General features: G+C 47.2%; 2 protein-coding genes across 3 annotated transcripts in view; both read left to right on the plus strand.

Annotated features, from left to right (window-relative positions):
• TMEM214 (transmembrane protein 214) overlaps positions 1-6,662 on the plus strand; it is a 36,303-nt gene extending 29,641 nt beyond the window's left edge. Inside the window, exons 15-17 of the mRNA XM_060754781.2 lie at positions 788-956; positions 2,960-3,111; positions 5,649-6,662. Coding sequence (XP_060610764.2) covers positions 788-956; positions 2,960-3,111; positions 5,649-5,775 — 448 coding nt within the window. The 3' untranslated portion in view covers positions 5,776-6,662. The remainder of the gene's footprint in view (positions 1-787; positions 957-2,959; positions 3,112-5,648) is intronic.
• Positions 6,663-10,315: 3,653 nt separating this feature from the next.
• The window catches only part of AGBL5 (AGBL carboxypeptidase 5), a 43,832-nt gene continuing 35,576 nt past the window's right edge, over positions 10,316-18,571 (plus strand). For both annotated transcript variants that reach the window (XM_060754779.2, XM_060754780.2), the window contains exons 1-3: positions 10,316-10,376; positions 15,496-15,798; positions 17,882-18,053. In XM_060754779.2, coding sequence (XP_060610762.2) covers positions 15,560-15,798; positions 17,882-18,053 — 411 coding nt within the window. In that variant the 5' untranslated portion in view covers positions 10,316-10,376; positions 15,496-15,559. The remainder of the gene's footprint in view (positions 10,377-15,495; positions 15,799-17,881; positions 18,054-18,571) is intronic.

Genomic DNA, 18,571 nt, shown 5'->3' on the forward strand with positions numbered 1-18,571 from the left:
GCACATCGTAAAATTGCTTCTTTACCGTCCGATCATAACATTGCAAACACTTTAACTGTTATCAGCACTAGTCCACACCTCTTGCATTTCAGAGTGACGTATGACTTTGCGCCCATTTGTTCTACACACTTGATTTATGACCTCTCTAGGAATGCCGTTATTTTTATTATTACCTGCACCTTGAATTGGGACTGCAAACTTATCGGCAGCCAATGGAACTAACTGTTTGACCAGGAGGGTTGACCGCTCCCTGTAGTTTGCTCCGGTTATTTATTTGTTTATTTGCATTATTTCTACCCCGTTCATATCAGCCTGGGGGCGACTCAGAGCGGCGTACACAATCAGCACAATTCGATGCCATAAAAATACATACATTGATAAGCAAAAGAACCATTATAGTGCAATTAGACATGAGACAGTGCATAATAACAATATTAAAAGCTAAATACTATATCCTCAACCTGGCCGCTGATTCTTGCACTAGTTGCAGCTTCTGGGCTGTCTTCAAGGGCAGCCCCGCGTAGAGTGCATTGTAGTAATCCAACCTGGAGGCAACTAAGGCGTGGACCACCATGGTCAAGTCAGACTTTTCGTGGTACAGTCACAGCTGGCGCACAGTTGCTCAAAGGCCCTCCCAGCCATCGCCGACACCTGAGCATCAAGCGTTAGTGCCGAGTTTTGTGGTGTTTTCCAACACTATGACTCTGTGATCCTCCCCAAAGGCATTGTCGTGAGGTGCTTCTTTTCCCTTGGCCCCACATTCTTCATCCTGCCCTTCTTTCTTCAGCTGGCTCGAAGCCAACGTGCCTGTCTACTATTCTCGCGTGGCCACTGCCCTGGGACCCAACCTGGAGCTGGCCTGGGCCAAGACGAACGCGACGGCCGTCTACATCTCCGGGAAGTGCTCAGCTCAGTTGGCCTGGCTCAGGGACCATCTCCCGGCATTCATCGAATGGGTGAGCATCCATCCGGGGGAGAGGGAGGGAGAGTTAGGGCGGTGGGCCCTGTGCGTGCGAGTGAGGATGTGCAGTTGTGTCATACAGCAAAAGTCAGTCCACACAGGATGGTTGTCACAAATACTTTTTGAACCTTTATTTATTTATCGTGTCAGGAGCAACCAGACATTTGTATTACATTTTTAACCAAACAAACAAACCACAAACTTTGCAAACTTGGTAGTAGATTAAATGTCCTTTGAGCAGTAGCTGGCCGAGCTCTGAGGATCACCTGGAAAGGAATCCCACTGGAGCATTGCAGCGCACCCAAATACCTGGGAGTCACTCTGGACCGTGCTCTTACCTACAAAAAGCATTGCCTGAGCATCAAGCAAAAAGTGGGCGCTAGAAACAATATCATACGAAAGCTGACTGGCACAACCTGGGGATCACAACCAGACACAGTGAAGACATCTGCCCTTGCACTATGCTACTCTGCTGCTGAGTATGCATGCCCAGTGTGGAACACATCTCACCACGCTAAAACAGTAGATGTGGCTCTTAATGAGACATGCCGCATTATCACAGGGTGTCTGCGCCCTACACCACTGGAGAAATTACACTGCTTAGCCGGCATTGCACCACTTGACATCCGCCAAGCAGTAGCAGCCAATAGTAAAGGACCAAGGCAGAGACATCTCCAGCTCATCCCCTGTTTGGGTATCAGCCAGCACGTCAACGACTTAAATCCAGACATAGTTTTCTAAGATCTACAGAGACACTCGTTGGAACACCTCAGCAAGCGAGAGTCCAAAACTGGCAGGCTCAAACCCAGAACCTCAACCAATGGCTGATACCAAATGAGAGACTCCCCCCTGGGCACACAGAAGACTGGGCGACTTGGAAGGCGCTGAACAGACTGTGCTCTGGCACCACGAGATGCAGAGCCAACCTCAAGAAATGGGGCCACAAAGTGGAATCCACGAAATGCGGAGAGGAGCAAACCACTGACCACCTGCTGCAATGCACCCTGAGCCCTGCTACATGCACCATGGAGGACCTTCTTGCAGCAACACCAGAGGCACTCCAAGTGGCCAGATACTGGTCAAAGGACATTTAATCCACTACCAAGCTTGCAAATTTTGTGTTCTGTCTGTTTGCTTGCTTTGTTCTGTTAGAAATGTAATATAATTGACTGTTTTCCCTGACATGAGAAATAAATATATAAATAGTATCTGTCCCCTTGGAGTGCTTCTGGTGTTGCCGCAAGAAGGTCCTCCCTTGTATATGTGGCGGGGCTCACAGGGTGGTCAGTGGTTTGCTCTTCTCCACACTCGCATGTCGTGTATTCCACTTTGTGGCCCCATTTCTTGAGGTTGGCTCTGCATCTCATGGTGCCAGAGCGCAGTCTGTTCAGCGCCTTCCATGTCGCTCACTCTTCTGTGTGCCCAGCAAGGAGTCTCTCATTTGGTATCAGCCATGGATTGATACCATGGCGCCTGCCACTTTTGGACTCTTGCTTGCTGAGGTGTTCCAGCGAGTGTCTCTGTAGATCTTAGATAAAAGATAAGAGCTGCTCCAGGCTTTGGAACTAACTGAGGCAGCAGACTTCATTATTTGCTTTTGGGCCTTTGAGTGGACACTCAGAGGTCAATAAATCAACAGGTTTGGGACCCCCAGAGGGAAGGGGCAGAAACCCAGTTGCTAAGCCTCCTTGAGTGTGTTGCAGGCAAGGAGAGGCGGGTAATAAATGTATTGTTATTGTTGTTATTATTATTGCTATTGTATGGCCCCATTGAGCATGTAGGATTTGTGCCTATATGGCTGTTGCAAGGTTATATATGTCCTTGTGGCCGTTATATATGTCCTTGGTTTCCTTGGCTCAGAACAATGACTGAGGTGGACCTGTCCTGTGGCAGGTGTTGTTGACTCCCTATTGCACCCTGAGCCATCCCTGGGGCTCTTTGCGGCTATTGCTGGTGCTAGAGGTTGACCTGCTGCTTTTGCCTTTTCTCCTTTGCCAGCTCCAGACCCACATTCCAGACGCCGTGCTGCAAGGAGCCGAGTACCTCAAGGAGCTTTTGCTCTTCCTCATGCGGAACTGTTTCCTGCCGGCCGTGGACTACGTGACCACGTCCCTGGAGGGACTCTGGCAACACTGGGTGGCCTCTTGCAAGTGAGTAGTGCCTGTTAGAAAATTTGGCCCGGCCATAGGTTTTTAAATGCTGTATGTTATTGTTATTGTTTACTATTTGTTGTGTATTTTTGTTTTTGAGTTTTTATTTTAACTGTTTTGTATTGATTATTTGTTATTGCCTTTGTTTATTGAGGTGCTGTGGGCTTGGCCTCATGTCAGCCGCACCGAGTCCCTTGGAGAGATGGTAGCGGGGTACAAATAAAGTATTATTATTATTATTATTATTATTATTATTATTATTATTATTTATAGCAGCATTACAGCATATTGCTTCTCCTCCTCAGAGTAGCGTACTGCTTCTCCAAACTGTATTCCAAAATCCATACAGTTATACTCCACCGGGTGTGGCCCAATTATGCTAGTTGACCTAGTCTGACATGGTGGTTGTCAAAATTAAAACAGCAAAACAGCAGAGGGAAAACAATCAGGGACATCTAATCAGCTAGAATCATAGAATCCTAGAATCCAAGAGTTGGAAGAGACCTCCTGGGCCATCCAGTCCAACCCCATTCTGCCAAGAAGCAGGAATATTGCATTCAAATCACCCCTGGCAGATGGCCATCCAGCCTCTGTTTAAAAGCTTCCAAAGAAGGAGCCTCCACCACACTCCGGGGCAGAGAGTTCCACTGCTGAACGGCTCTCACAGTCAGGAAGTTCTTCCTCGTGTTCAGATGGAATCTCCTCTCTTGTAGTTTGAAGCCATTCTTCCATTGCGTCCTAGTCTCCAGGGAAGCAGAAAGGAAGCTTGCTCCCTCCTCCCTGTGGCTTCCTCTCACATATTTATACATGGCTATCATATCTCCTCTCAGCCTTCTCTTCTTCAGGCTAAACATGCCCAGCTCCTTAAGCCGCTCCTCATAGGGCTTGTTCTCCAGACCCTTGATCATTTTAGCCACCCTCCTCTGGACACATTCCGGCTTGTGCAACAAAAGATTGCTCCAGGCACTGCCAGGCCATCAAATGCTAATCAAGGTGGTCAGTTGAAACATTCACACCTAGCTCCAGCAGACAAGAGTCCTTTGTCCCACCCTGGTCATTCCACAGATATATAAACCCTTTTTCCTAGTTCCAACAGACCTCACTACCTCTGAGGATGCTTGCCATAGATGCAGGCCAAACGTCAGGAGAGAATGCCTCTAGAACATGGCCATATAGCCCGAAAAAGCCTACAACAAACTCATACAGTTATACTCCAGCGGGTGTGGCCCAAACATGCTAGCTGACCTACATTACCAGCTGCACATAATAATTAAGGTTTTTCTTTAACACACACTTGATCCTGCTATGACTTACTGCAACAATATAAGCCCCAGTTGCTTTCTCCTAGCACAGTGTTTCTCAACCTTCCTATTGCCACGACCCCTTGATACAGTTCCTCATGTTGTGGCGACCCCCAACCATAACATTATTTTTGTTGCTTCTTCTGAACTGTAATTTTGATATGGTTCTGAATTGTAATGTAAACATCTGATATGCAGGATGGATTTTCATTCACTGGACCAAATTTGGCCCAAATACCCAATACGCCCAAATTTGAATACTGGTGGGGTTGGAGGAGATTGATGTTGTCATTTGGGAGTTGTAGTTGCTGGGATTTATAGTTCGCCTACAATCAGAGAGCTTTCTGAACTCCACCAGCAATGGAATTGAATCAGACCTGGCCACACAGAAATCCCATGCCAATAGAAAATGCTAGAATGGCTTGGTGGACACTGACCTTCACTTTGGGAGTTGTAGTTCACCTACATGCAGAGAGCACTGTGGACTCAATCAATGATGGATCTGGACCAAACTTGGCACAAATACTCAATATGCCCAAATATAAACACAGATGGAGTTTGGGAAAATAGACCTTGACATTTGGGAGTTGTAGTTGCTGGGATTTATAGTTCACCTACAATCAAAGAGCATTCTGAACCCCACCAATGATAGAATTGGGGCAAACTTCCCACACAGAACCCCCCATGACCAACGGAAAATACTCAAGGCCCTCCAGTGCAACCCCCTTCACCAAAAAAGCTAAATGATGGTACAGAAAAATGGGAAGTAAAGAGAGAGGGAAGGAAGGAGAGCAAGAAAGAAAGGAATAAAGAAAGAGGGAGGGAAAGAAAGAAAGAAAGTAAAAGAGAAGGAAGGAAAGAGGTGGAGAAGCAAGAAACAACGATCAGTCTGGACCAAACTCGGCATGAACACTCAATATGTCCAAATGTGGACTCTGGTGGAGTTTGGGGGGAAATAGACCTTGACATTTGGGAGTTGCAGTTGCTGGGATGTATAGTTCACCTACAATCAAAGAGCATTCTGAACCCAACCAATGATAGAATTGGGCCAAACTTCCCACACAGAGCCCCCATGATCAACAGAAAATATTGTATATTCTGATGGTTTTGGGGACCCCTCTGACAACCCCTCATGACCCCCCCCCCAGGGGTCCTGACCCCCAGGTTGAGAAACACTGTCCTAGCATCTGGTTCTGTTGGCTGCTGACCTTTTCCCCCTTCTCTTCTCCTTCCTAGGGGTGAAGGCTCGTGGAACTGCCTAAGGGACCAACTGACCAACCTCACCCTTTCCTCCTGGACGTTCCTGCAGGACACCACGGTGGCCATCAAGGACTGGGCCTTGGCCATCATCTCAGGCCACTAGCGCTGGCCCTTGGCCTCAGGAACGGAGTGGGAAGTGTGGCTCAGGACATCTCTGAGCGCAGGAAGGCGAGGCAGCGCCACCACGGACCCCCCGCTGCAGCCCGTTGTGTGGGTCAGGCTCCTTTTCACTCAGGCCTTGTCATCTCACCTGCTGCCCAACTTCAACATCGTTGTGCCACAGGTTTGGAGGCTCTTCCTGCAAATGGAAAACTTTTCCCCTGTCTCTCTGCCGCCTTCTATGCTGTGACCCCACAGTGAAGCCTTGGCCATGTTTATTCATTTTGCACCTGCAGACCCTGCCCCTGCCCCCCTCCGTCCTTTACCTGCAGGCTCAGGTGCGGCCCCAATCTCCCTTGGGGCAAGTCCGTCTTTCTCTCAGGTGGTGGTTGGCTCCCACAGAGATGCCTTTGACTTCTTCTGGACCAAATTCTGCAGCAGGCATGGGCCAACTTGGGCCCTCCCTCCAGGTGTTTTGGACTTCAACTCCCACAATTCCTAACGGCCGGTAGGCTGTTAGGAATTGTGGGAGTTGAAGTCCAAAACACCTGGAGGGAGGGCCCAAGTTGGCCCATGCCTGTTCTACATTCTGAGTTAGTATATAGGTCAAGGAGAGGAGGATTAAGGGGGCTCATTGGGGTCTCCTTTTCAAATGGGTCGAGGTGCAAAAGAAAGGCAGGCAATAAATAAACAAAGAGAGGCAATTCCAGGAGAGCTGGCTTGGAGGTAAAGCATTGTGATGCTCAACACACCAAGGGGGAGATGGTTGTGGGTTGCGTACCTTGGAAGAAGGAAGCCTCTTTCTGTCCCCTCCTGCGAACAGCCCCCCTTCCTTGGTCCCCAGAGCGGCCTCTTCTTGCCAAGTGGAATAAAGGACAATAATTTTCATTACACGGCCTCCGTTCAGAGTCTGCGTTTGTGCCGCCGGCATCATCCTCATTGTGGGTCTCCTGCCCCACAGCTCTGCCATTTGTGGAGTTTTTGAATTTGTGAGTTTGTTTTGGTGTTTATTGGAATTTTGATGATTCAGTTCTTGTGGGTTTTTTCGGGCTATATGGCCATGTTCTAGAGGCATTTCTCCTGACATTTCGCCTGCATCTATGGCAAGCATCCTCAGAGGTGAGGTTGGAGGAGATTGATGTTGTCATTTGGGAGTTGTAGTTGCTGGGATTTATAGTTCGCCTACAATCAGAGAGCTTTCTGAACTCCACCAGCAATGGAATTGAATCAGACCTGGCCACACAGAAATCCCATGACCAATAGAAAATGCTAGAATGGCTTGGTGGGCACTGACCTTGAGTTTGGGAGTTGTAGTTCACCTAAATGCAGAGAGCACTGTGGACTCAAACAATGATCAATCTGGACCAAACTCGGCACGAACACTCAATATGTCCAAATGTGGATTCTGGTGGAGTTTGGGGAAAATAGACCTTGACATTTGGGAGTTGTAGTTGCTGGGATTTATAGTTCACCTGCAATCAAAGAGCATTCTGAACCCAACCAATGATAGAATTAGGCCAAACTTCCCACACAGAGGCCCCATGATGATTTTTGATGATTTTGATGATTGTTGGTCATACCTTGAGGTACGAGGCATTAGAAGGCCAAAATTGGTGATATTTGGTCCTGTAGTTTTTCCGTTTTTGAACCACTCAGGACGACGTTCACCTTTATATATATTAGGGCTGTCCAAACACAGAAAAATTTGTTTCTAAACTCGATTCGTTTTTAGGGGTTTTTTGTGTTTCGTTATTTAAAAGAATTCCGAAATTTTCCTTAAAAAAAGTTCGATATTTACGAAATTTCGGAAATCATAAACCAATTACGAAACAATTACGAATCAATTACGAATCGATTCGTTAATGGCGGCCGCGATCGCGCAATACGCTAAAAAAACTTCTGAAGCTTCCCTCTCCCTCTGTTGTTGACTGTTGGTGTGATAATTATATTTTTTTTCACTGAGAAAACAAACAGCAACCCTAAAACTTGCACCAGACATGCGGAAATAATAACGAAACATTTACGAATCAATAACGAATCAATAACGAAACAATTACGAAACGAATTGGAAAAATTCGTTTCGTTTTTTAGTTGCTCCTGAATGGTTCAATATCGCTTCGTTATAAAAAAAAATAACGAATTTTTAACGAATTACAAAATTACGAAACGAAACCGCCCAGCCCTACTGACTACCTCTGAGGATGCTTGCCATAGATGCAGGTGAAACATCAGGAGAAATATATAATATATAATATAATATATTATATATATATATATAGATTATTATTGTATTGTCGAAGGCTTTCATGGCTGGAATCACTAGGTTCTTGTGGGTTTTTTCGGGCTATAGGACCATATAGGACATGGTCCTATAGCCTGAAAAAACCCATAAAAACCTAGATTATTATTGTTATTATTATTATTAACTTTATTTGTACCCCGCAAAATCTCCCAAAGGACTTGATATGGCCGAGGCCACCACCACAACAACGTACAAATACAACAATAAAACTCATAAGCAAACAATAAAACATCAAGCATAACAATAGAACAGTAACAGACACCGTGACGCATTTAAAACCTAAAAGCCGGGCCAAATGGAATAGACAAAATTTAAAAGTGCTGGACTTGACAGGTGATATGTAGAGGTATTTGGAGTTAGGTACAATGTGCAGATAATGCTAAATCTCTAAACAAAGTGCATTTGGGACTTCAGGAGTTTCCTATTCTGGGAAGGCACACTGGAACAGCCAGGTCTTCAGACTCTTCCTAAAGACAGCCAGCGTTGGGGCTTGTCTGATGTCCTTGGGGAGAGAGTTCCAGAGTTGGGGGGCCACCACAGAGAAGGCCCTGTCCCTCGTCCCTACCAAACTCGCTTGCGACGCAGGCAGGATCGTGAGCAGGGCCTCTCCAGATGATCAAAGGGAACGTGTGGGTTCATATATGGAGATGAGGTCACGCAGGTAGGCAGGTCCCAAACCGTTTAGGGCAGTGGTCCTCAACCTTCCTAATGCCGCGACCCCTTAGTACAGGTTCTCACGTTGTGGTGGCCCCCAACCATAACGTTATTTTCGTTGCTACTTCTGTAATTTTGCGACTGTTATGAATCGTAATATAAATATCTGATATGCAGGATGTATTTTCATTCACTGGACCAAATTTGGCACAAATACCTGATACGCCCAGATTTGAATACTGGTGGGGTTGGAGGGGATTGATTTTGTCATTTGGGAATGTCACCTAAAATCAAAGAGCCTTTTGAACTCCACCAACAGTGGAATTGAATCAAACTTGGCACACAGAATTCCCATGGCCAAGAGAAATACTGGAAGGGTTTGGTGGGCATAGACCTTGAGTTTTTGGAGTTGTAGTTCACCTACATCCAGAGAACACTGTGGACTCAAACAGCGATGGATCTGGATCAAACTTGGCACAGATAATCAATATGCCCAAATGTGAACACTGGTAGAGTTTGGAGAAAATAGACCTTGCTATTTGGGGGTTGTAGTTGCTGGGATTCATAGTTCACCCACAATGAAATAGCATTCTGAACCCCACCAATCATAGAATTGGACCAAACTTCCCACACAGAACACCCATGACAAAGAGAAAATACATTTTCTTATGGTCTTTGGTGACCCCTCTGACACCCCCTCACGACCCGCACAGGGGTCCCGACCCCCAGGTTGAGAAACACTGGTTTAGGGCTGTGTAGGTAAGCACCTGCACCGACAATCAAGGAGAATTCCAAACTCCACCAATGATGGAATTGGACCAAACTTGGCACACAGAACTCCCATGACCAACAGAAAATCCTGGAAGTGTTTGGTAAGCATTGACCTTGAGTTTTGGAGTTGTAGTTCACCTACATCCAGATAGCACTGTGGGTTCAAACAATGATGGATCTGGACCAAACTTGGCATGAATACTTCATATGCCCAAATGTAAACAGTGGTGGAGTTTGAGGGAAATAGACCTTGACATTTGGTTGTATTTGCTGGGATTTATAGTTCACCTACTCTCAAAGAACATTTTGAACGCCGCCAACGATGGAATTGGACCAAACTTGGCACACAGAACCCCCATGACACACAGAAAATACTGGAAGGGTTTGAGGGGACTGACTCAACATAATGGGAGTTGTAGTTTACCCTATAGCCAGATAGCACACTGAACATGATGCATCCACAGCAGAGTTGCCCAATATGACAAAGTTTAAGTATTGACTGAATTATTTGAGTATTGATGGAGTTTCAGGGAGTTAACCTGGCATGATGGGAGTTGTAGTTCACCCACAACCTTATGCATTTTGGAAAGTAAACAAGTCTCAGCGCCTAAGGCATGTTTTGTGGCTCATAGCCCCGCCCACTAAGGAAGGCCCCGCCCACCGCGGTCTCCTTGGGAACACGCCTCCTCCTTTTGCTGCCTCCCGTCGCCATGACAACCCAACGGCCGCGTGGCCCTGCTCCGGCCAATGGCGAGGCGCGTTGCTCGGGAAGCGGGCCAATGGCGAGACGGGCGAGGCCCAGCCAACCAGCGGCGCGCTTGCTGTTGCCGGGGCAGCCGGGGCGAAGGCAGCGGAGACGGAGACGGAGGAGGAAGGAGGTGGGTCCGCGGCCCGGGTCGCCTCTTCGGGGGGGGAAAGGGTGAGGGGATATGCAAATCCGTATGCAAGGGGAGGGGCCAGCGCGCGAGGCCACGCCCCTTGCCTTCCCCTCTTTCCCCTTCCGAGAGGGGGCCATCCCTCTTCAGGCCCTGCCGGGAGGGCCCTCTGCGCATGTGCGGGGCGCGCCCCCTTCTTAAAGGGACGCCACACCCCTTGACGGCCAGGGGGGCCTGTTGTGCCTTCTCCTTTCCTTGGTGTTCTTGCTCCTAGGGCTGTGGGAGACCCCCAAAGGCCATCCAGACACCCCCCTTCGTTCTGCTGAGGCTGAGAACATGTGACACACATCTATTGTTGTTAATATTGTATTTATTTATACCCCGCTTCATCTCCCCCGCAGGAAACTCAAAGCAGCTTGACACGAAACAATTATATATATGCTAGCTGTTCCCTGCCACTCATTGCTGTGGCCCAGTCTGTGTATATGTCTTTTGTGTGCATATATGTGTGTGTATATATTTATTTATTTATTTATTTATTTGCTGCATTTGTTGACCGCCGTTCTCAGCCCCTAGGGCGACTCACGGCGGTGTACAACATATAAAAAGACAATTTACAATAAAGCCGTAACAAAATATCAACATATCACTAATACCACATTAATATAATTACACTAAACAATCCGCTCCGTCTCATCGTAGAATCATAACCAATCTCGTAATCCATATTCCGTTCCAGTCGTCATTACCAATTATTGTAGCACTCAATTAAATGCCTTCTCAAATAGCCATATATACAATATATACACAAATATATAGCAATATATTTGTGTATAAGTATATATATGTGTGTGTGTGTGTGTTTACATGTAGAGATATATGTGTGTGTGTGGTTTTGGCTTTTAAAGTCTCTTTTGCTATGTTTTTCAATTGAATTGAATCCAGACAAGACAGAGGTACTCCTGGCCAGTCGTAAGGCCGAACGGGGCATAGGGTTACAGCCTGTGCTGGATGGGGTCACACTCCCCTTGAAGGCGCAGGTTCGCAGTTTGGGTGTGATCCTGGATTATAAGTCAAAGTCAACCTTAAAAACTCTGGCATAGACACTGAGAACTGGGAAGCCCTGGCCCTTGACCGCTCCAGCTGGAGGGCAGCTGTGACCAGCAGTGCTGCAGAATTTGAGGAGGCACGAGTGGAGGGTGAAAGGGTATCCTGGAACCCCAGGTCTCGGTGGTGACCAGGAGCGCATTTGCACCAGCTGCGCCCGTACTTTGGGAAGTCTGACTTGGCCACGGTAGTCCACGCTCTGGATACATCCCGTTTAGACTACTGCAATGCTCTCTACGTGGGGTTGCCTTTGAAGACTGCTCGGAAGCTTCAAATTGTCCAACGCTCGGCAGCCAGGATACTAACAGGAGCGGCACTCACGGAGCATACAACTCCTCTGTTGCGCCAGCTCCACTGGTTGCCAGTCTGCTACCAGGCACAATTCAAAGTGCTGGCGTTAGCCTATAAAGCCCTAAACGGTTCTGGTCAAACTTACCTGTCCGAACGCATCTCCTCCTTTGAACCAGCTAGGACATTAAGATCATCTGGGGAGGCCCTGCTGTCTGTCCCGCCTTCATCACAAGCTTACTTACTTACTTTTACTTAGGCGATCCCTCGCTTTCCGAGGATGATTGTCTTCCAATATTCTTGTGGGTCCGTATGTGGCTGTGGAGCCCTATTCTTGCTCTGCATCTTCTTCCGCAGTGAGGGCATTGGGTTCCAGGTGGAAGGCGGTCTCGGCCGGGGTTGGCTTGACGCGCCTTCCTCTTGGCAAATTTCTCTTTTTCACCCTCCACTCGTGCCTCCTCAAATTCTGCAGCACTGCTGGTCACAGCTGACTTCCAGCTGGAGCGGCCAAGGGCCAGGGCTTCCCAGTTCTCAGTGTCTATGCCAGAGTTTTTAAGGTTGGCTTTGAGCCCATCTTTCAATCTCTTTTCCTGTCCACCAACGTTGCGTTTTCCGTTCTTAAGTTCAGAGTAGAGCAACTGCTTTGGGAGACACGATGGTCAGGCATCTGGACAACGTGGCCTTCAGTCCAGCGGAGTTGGTGGCGGAGGACCATCATTTCAATGCTGGTGGTCTTTGCTTCTTCTTCCAGCACGCTGACGTTTGTCTGCTTGTCTTCCCAAGAGATTTGCAGGATTTTCCGGAGGCAGCGCTGATGGAATCGTTCCAGGAGTGGCGTGTGACGTCTGTAGACAGTCCACGTCTTGCAGGCATAGAGCAGGGTTGGGAAGGGAATAGCTTTATAGACAAGTTATTCCCTGCCACGCGTTGCTGTGGCCCAGTCTGTGTATATGTCTTTTGTGTGCATATATGTGTGTGTATATATTTGTGTATAATTGTATATGTGTGTGTTTTTGTTGTTCATTCGTTCAGTCGTCTCCGACTCTTCGTGACCTCATGGACCAGCCCACGCCAGAGCTCCCTGTCGGCCGTCACCACCCCCAGCTCCTTCAAGGTCAGTCCAGTCACTTCAAGGATGCCATCCGTCCATCTTGCCCTTGGTCGGCCCCTCTTCCTTTTGCCTTCCACTTTCCCCAGCATCATTGTCTTCTGTAGGCTTTCCTGTCTCCTCAGCAATGTGTGTGTTTACATGTAGATATATATATATGTGTGTGTATGTGTGTGTGTGTGTGTATTGTCGAAGGCTTTCATATATATGTATATATATGTGTGTGTGTTTGGCTTTTAAAGTCTCCTTTGTTATGTTTTTCAGTGTTTTTATAAGTGATGTTCACTCGTTGGCCTGATACGTATATTGTGTCCAAATTTGGTGTCAATTCGTCCAGGAGTTTTTGAGTTATGTTAATCCTACAAACTAACATTACATTTATATGTGTGTGTGTGTGTGTGTGTCTGTATAGAATCATAGAATCAAAGAGTTGGAAGAGACCTCATGGGCCATCCAGTCCAACCCCCTGTCAAGAAGCAGGAATATTGAATTCAAATCACCCCCGACAGATGGCCATCCAGCCTCTGTTTCAAAGCTTCCAAAGAAGGAGCCTCCACCACACTCCGGGGCAGAGAGTTCCACTGCTGAACAGCTCTCACAGTCAGGAAGTTCCCCCTCATCTATATATATATAAATGCTCTGTGCATAAAGAGTACCTTAAAAACGAAAGAACCAATGAACGAAATCACACCAAATTTGGCAACAAAACGTCTCACAACACAAGCAGTGACCATCACCCAAAAAATTATGATTTTGTCATTTGGGAGTTGTAGTTGCTGGGATTAATAGTTCACCTACAATCAAAGAGCATTCTGAACTCCACCAACTATGGAACTGAACCAAACTTGGCCCACAGAACTCCCATGACCAACAGAAAATACTGGAAGGGTTTGGTGGGCATTGACCTTGTGTGTGGGTGTTGTAGTTCACCTACATCCAGAAATCACTGTGGACTCAAACAATGATGGATCTGGACCAAACTTGGCAGGAATACCCAATATGCCCAGATGTGAACACTAGCGGAGTTTGGGGGAAATAGACCTTGACATTTGAAAGTTGTAGTTGCTGGGATGTATAGTTCACCTTCAATCAAAGAGCATTCTGAACCCCACCAATTATAAAATTGGACCAAACTTCCCAAACAGAACCTCCAAAACCAACAGAAAATACAGTGTTTTCTGATGGTCTTTGGTGACCCCTATGACATCCCCTCGCAACCCCACCAGGGGTCATGACCTCCAGGTTGAGAAACGCTGCTCTATAGTTACATTTGTTTACACAAAGAGATATTACAGTTACTCAGCATTCACACACACATAACATTCATTCCTACATTGGATCTGGACCAAACTTGGCAGGAATACCCAATATGCTCAGATGTGAACACTAGATCTTGACATTTGAAAGTTGTCGTTGCTGGGATTTATGTTGTTGTTATTGCTTTTTTGATTTGCTTTGAATTGTATTGCTGTTGTTATGCTGTTGTTGAGTTGAGGCCTTGGCCTGTGTAAGCCGCATCGAGTCCTTCGGGAAATGCTAGCGGGGTATAAATAAAGTTTAATAATAATAATAATAAAAATAATAATTTATAGTTCACCTACAATCAGAGAGCACTTCGAACCATCTCTGCCAGGTCATTTCGATCTCTTTTTCACCTTTACCCACATTGTGTCCAATTCTGGGCACCACAATTCAAGAGAGATATTGACAAGCTGGAATGTGTCCAGAGGAGGGCGACTAAAATGATCAAGGTCTGGAGAACAAGCCCTATGAGGAGCGGCTTAGGGAACTGGGCATGTTTAGCCTGAAGAAGAGAAGGCTGAGAGGAGATATGATGAGAGCCATGTATAAATATGTGAGAGGAAGCCACAGGGAGGAGGAGGGAGCAAGCTTGTTTTCTGCTTCCTTGGAGACTAGGACGCGGAACAATGGCTTCAAACTACAAGAGAGGAGATTCCATCTGAACATGAGGAAGAACTTCCTGACTGTGAGAGCCGTTCAGCAGTGGAACTCTCTGCCCCGGAGTGTGGTGGAGGCTCCTTCTTTGGAAGCTTTTAAGCAGAGGCTGGATGGCCATCTGTCAGGGGTGATTTGAATGCAATATTCCTGCTTCTTGGCAGAATGGGGTTGGACTGGATGATGGCCCAGGAGGTCTCTTCCAACTCTTTGATTCTATGATTCTGTGATTTGAAAGTTGGGGTTGCTGGAATTTATTTTGTTATTGCTTTATGTTTTTTGATATGCTTTGAATTGTATTGTTGTTGTTTTGCTGTTGTTGTGTTGAGGCCTTGGCCTGTGTAAGCCGCATCGAGTCCTTTGGGAGATGCTAGCGGGGTACAAATGAAGTTTAATAATAATAATAAAAATAATAATTTATAGTTCACCTACAATCAGAGAGCACTCCGAACCATCTCTGCCAGGTCATTTCGATCTCTTTTTCGCCTTTACCCACATCTCTTTCCCTGGTGTTTGGCAACACCTATCTCTCCCAAATCCCTCCCTTCTTCCCTCTCTTCTCCTCCCTTCTCTTTAATCCATTTTTAAACTCCTTCTTGTCAAATGCCCTTTTTGCCTTCTCCGTGCGCTGATGCCACACGTCTGCTCCCTTTGGCCCCGCAGGAGGACCTCAAGAGGCATGTGGCAAACAGGAGGATGAGCGTGCCAGGCGCCCGGCAGGCTTACGATGGAGACGCGCTGCGGCGGCCTCTTGTTTAGCTCCAAGTTTGACTCTGGGAACTTGGCTCATGTGGAGAAGGTGGAGCACCAGGAGGGAGACCTCGACCTCACGGGGAATGGCGGCAGCAGCAGCAGCGGAGGCAGCACCTCCATGGTGTTCGGAAGCTCCCTCCCCTTCGCCGATTACGAGTTCAACGTCTGGACGAAGCCGGACTGCGGAGAAACCGAATATGAGAATGGAAACAGGTGAGGAGGGAGGCGGAGGCGGCAGGAAGAGAAAGAGAGAGAGAGAGAGATCGGCAGCAGAAGGTGGCTCGAGATGGAAGTGGCCAAGGGGCAAGTTTGGGACATTGAAGAGGGCACGGGGGAAGCCAAATGCAGGAGAATAAGGATCCACATTGGGGGGGGGGGGGGGGGGATGTGTACAGAATATGGTGGCGTGGATAGAATTGGATGCAATGCATATCAAAGGGAGGAAAACAGAAAGGATGAAGTATGGGACTCTCAATGCTCAGACTGTCAGGAAAGTGGGAGGATGCATGGCATGGGGTGTCACTCTCTCTAGGTTATTATCAAAAGACCCTCCTCATAAATGTACACCATGACCCCGCACCAGTCAAAGTGACAAAAAGAACAAAAACACATAGACCAATCAGTTCTTGTGGGGGTTTTTCGGGCTATATGGCCATGTTCTAGAGGCATTTCTCCTGACGTTTCGCCTGCATCTATGGCAAGCATCCTCAGAGGTGACCTCACCTCCGAGGATGCTTGCCATAGATGCAGGCAAAACGTCAGGAGAAATGCCTCTAGAACATGGCCATATAGCCCGAAAAAACCCACAAGAACTGAGTGATTCCAGCCATGAAAGCCTTCGACAATACATAGACCAATGTTATCTCTTCCATAGGAGGGTTTGCTTTGTAGTAAAATAATATGGTTGCACTATTTACAAGAAAAAGGTTTCCATAACACAAATAAACAAATATGTAGTAGCTTTACACGCAGCAGCCTCCACACTGGAGCTTTCTCACACAAGGCTTCTCTCACACAGAGGTTTACCTCACATTCCTCAGGAAGACACTATCTTTGGCCCACTAACTCTAACAGGCTTCGGCCTACTCACTCTTTCAGTACTTGACTCACACTTTTGTAATCAAAACTACCTAGTTAATGTTTAATATTTCTGACATATGTACAGAATATGGTGATGTGAAAAGAGTTAGATGCAATGAGCATCAAAGAGCTTTTTCACACAAGGCTTCTCTCACAGAGAGATTTACCTCACACTCCTCAGAATGACACTTGCTTTGGCCCACTGACTCTAACAGGCTTCGGCCTACTCACTCTCCGCAGGACAATACTAGCTTTGACCCACTGACTCTTGAGATTGAAGTGGCCAAGGGGCAGATTTGGGATATTGAAGAGGGCACAGGGAAGCCAAATGCAGGAGAATAAGTATCCACATTGTGGGGAGGAATGTGTGCAGAACATGGTGGTGTGGATAGAGTTGGATGCAATGCATGTCAAAGGGAGGAAAACAGAAAGGATGAAGTATGGGACTCTCAATGCTCAGACTGTCAGGAAAGCGGGAGGATGCATGGCATGGGATGTCACTCTCTCTCTGGGTTATTATCAAAAGACCCTCCTCATAAATGTGCAGCATGACCCCGCACCAGTAGCCCAAAGTGACAAAAAGAACAAAAACACATAAACCAATGTTATCTCTTCCATGGGAGGGTTTGCTTTGTAGTAAAATAATATGGTTGCACTATTTACAAGAACAAGGTTTCCATAACACAAATAAGCAAATATATAGTAGCTTTACATGCAGCAGCCTTCACACTGGAGCTTTCTCACATGAGGCTTCTCTCACACAGAGGTTTACCTCACACTCCTCAGGATGACACTATCTTTGGCCCACTGACTCTAACAAGCTTCGGCCTACTCACTCTCTGCAGGACAATACTAGCTTGGGTCCACTATTTTATTTGTTGTGTCAGGGCAACCAGTCAAATATATTACATTTCTAACAGAACAAAGCAAACAAACAGACAAAATACAACATTTGTGAAGTTTGGTAGTTGATTAAATGTCCTTTGACCAGTATCTGGCCCCTTGGAGTGCCTCTGGTGTTGCCGCAAGGAGGTCCTCCATTGTGCATGTGGCAGGGCTCAGGTTGCATTGCAGCAGGTGGTCAATGATTTGCTCCTCTCCACTTTTGTCCACTGACTCTTGAGATTGAAGTGGCCAAGGGGCGGATTTGGGATATGCAACCAGGTACATGTCTTTTCTTGGCCTATAGCTCCACCAATCAAATAATCTTCCCCAGGTCGTGGTTCTACTTCAGCGTGCGCGGGGGAGTGCCCGGCAAGGTCATCAAGATCCACATTGTGAACATGAACAAGCAGACCAAGCTCTACTCGCAGGGAATGGCCCCCCTGGTCAAGACTGTGCCTGCCAGGCCTCGCTGGGAGCGCATTCGGGAGCGGCCGGCCTTTGAGGTACTCGTGGGGCAGGATTGGTGCATCCGAGGCATGTATGTGGTGGGATGCGGGTGTATTCCCCAAAAGGCAGCTTTCTGAAAGGATATGAGCTCCTGTTTGCAGGGCTGGTTAGGCTGGAGCAAGTCCTGGGGACAGGCAGCTTGGCCACGGTGGTCCACTCTCTCGTTACATCCAGGATAGACTACTGCAACGCACTCTACATGGGGTTGCCTTTGAAGACTGCTCAGAAGTTTCAAATAGTCCAGCAAGAGGCAGCCAGGTTAATAACTGGGGCAGCATACAGGGAGAACACAACTCCTTTGTTGCATCAGCTCCACTGGCTGCCAGTTTGCTACCGGGCACAATTCAAAGTGCTGGCTTTGGCCTATCAAGCCCTAAACGGCCCCGGCCCAATTTACCTGTCCGAATGCATCTCCCCCTATGAACCAGATTAAGATCCTCTGGGGAAGCCCTGCTCTCCGTCCTGCTGTTGTCACAGGTGCGATTGGTGGGGGGCCTTCTTGGTGATTGCTCCC

The sequence above is a fragment of the Anolis sagrei genome, chromosome 1 (genome assembly GCF_037176765.1).
Source record: "Anolis sagrei isolate rAnoSag1 chromosome 1, rAnoSag1.mat, whole genome shotgun sequence".
NCBI classification, from domain to species: domain Eukaryota; kingdom Metazoa; phylum Chordata; class Lepidosauria; order Squamata; family Dactyloidae; genus Anolis; species Anolis sagrei.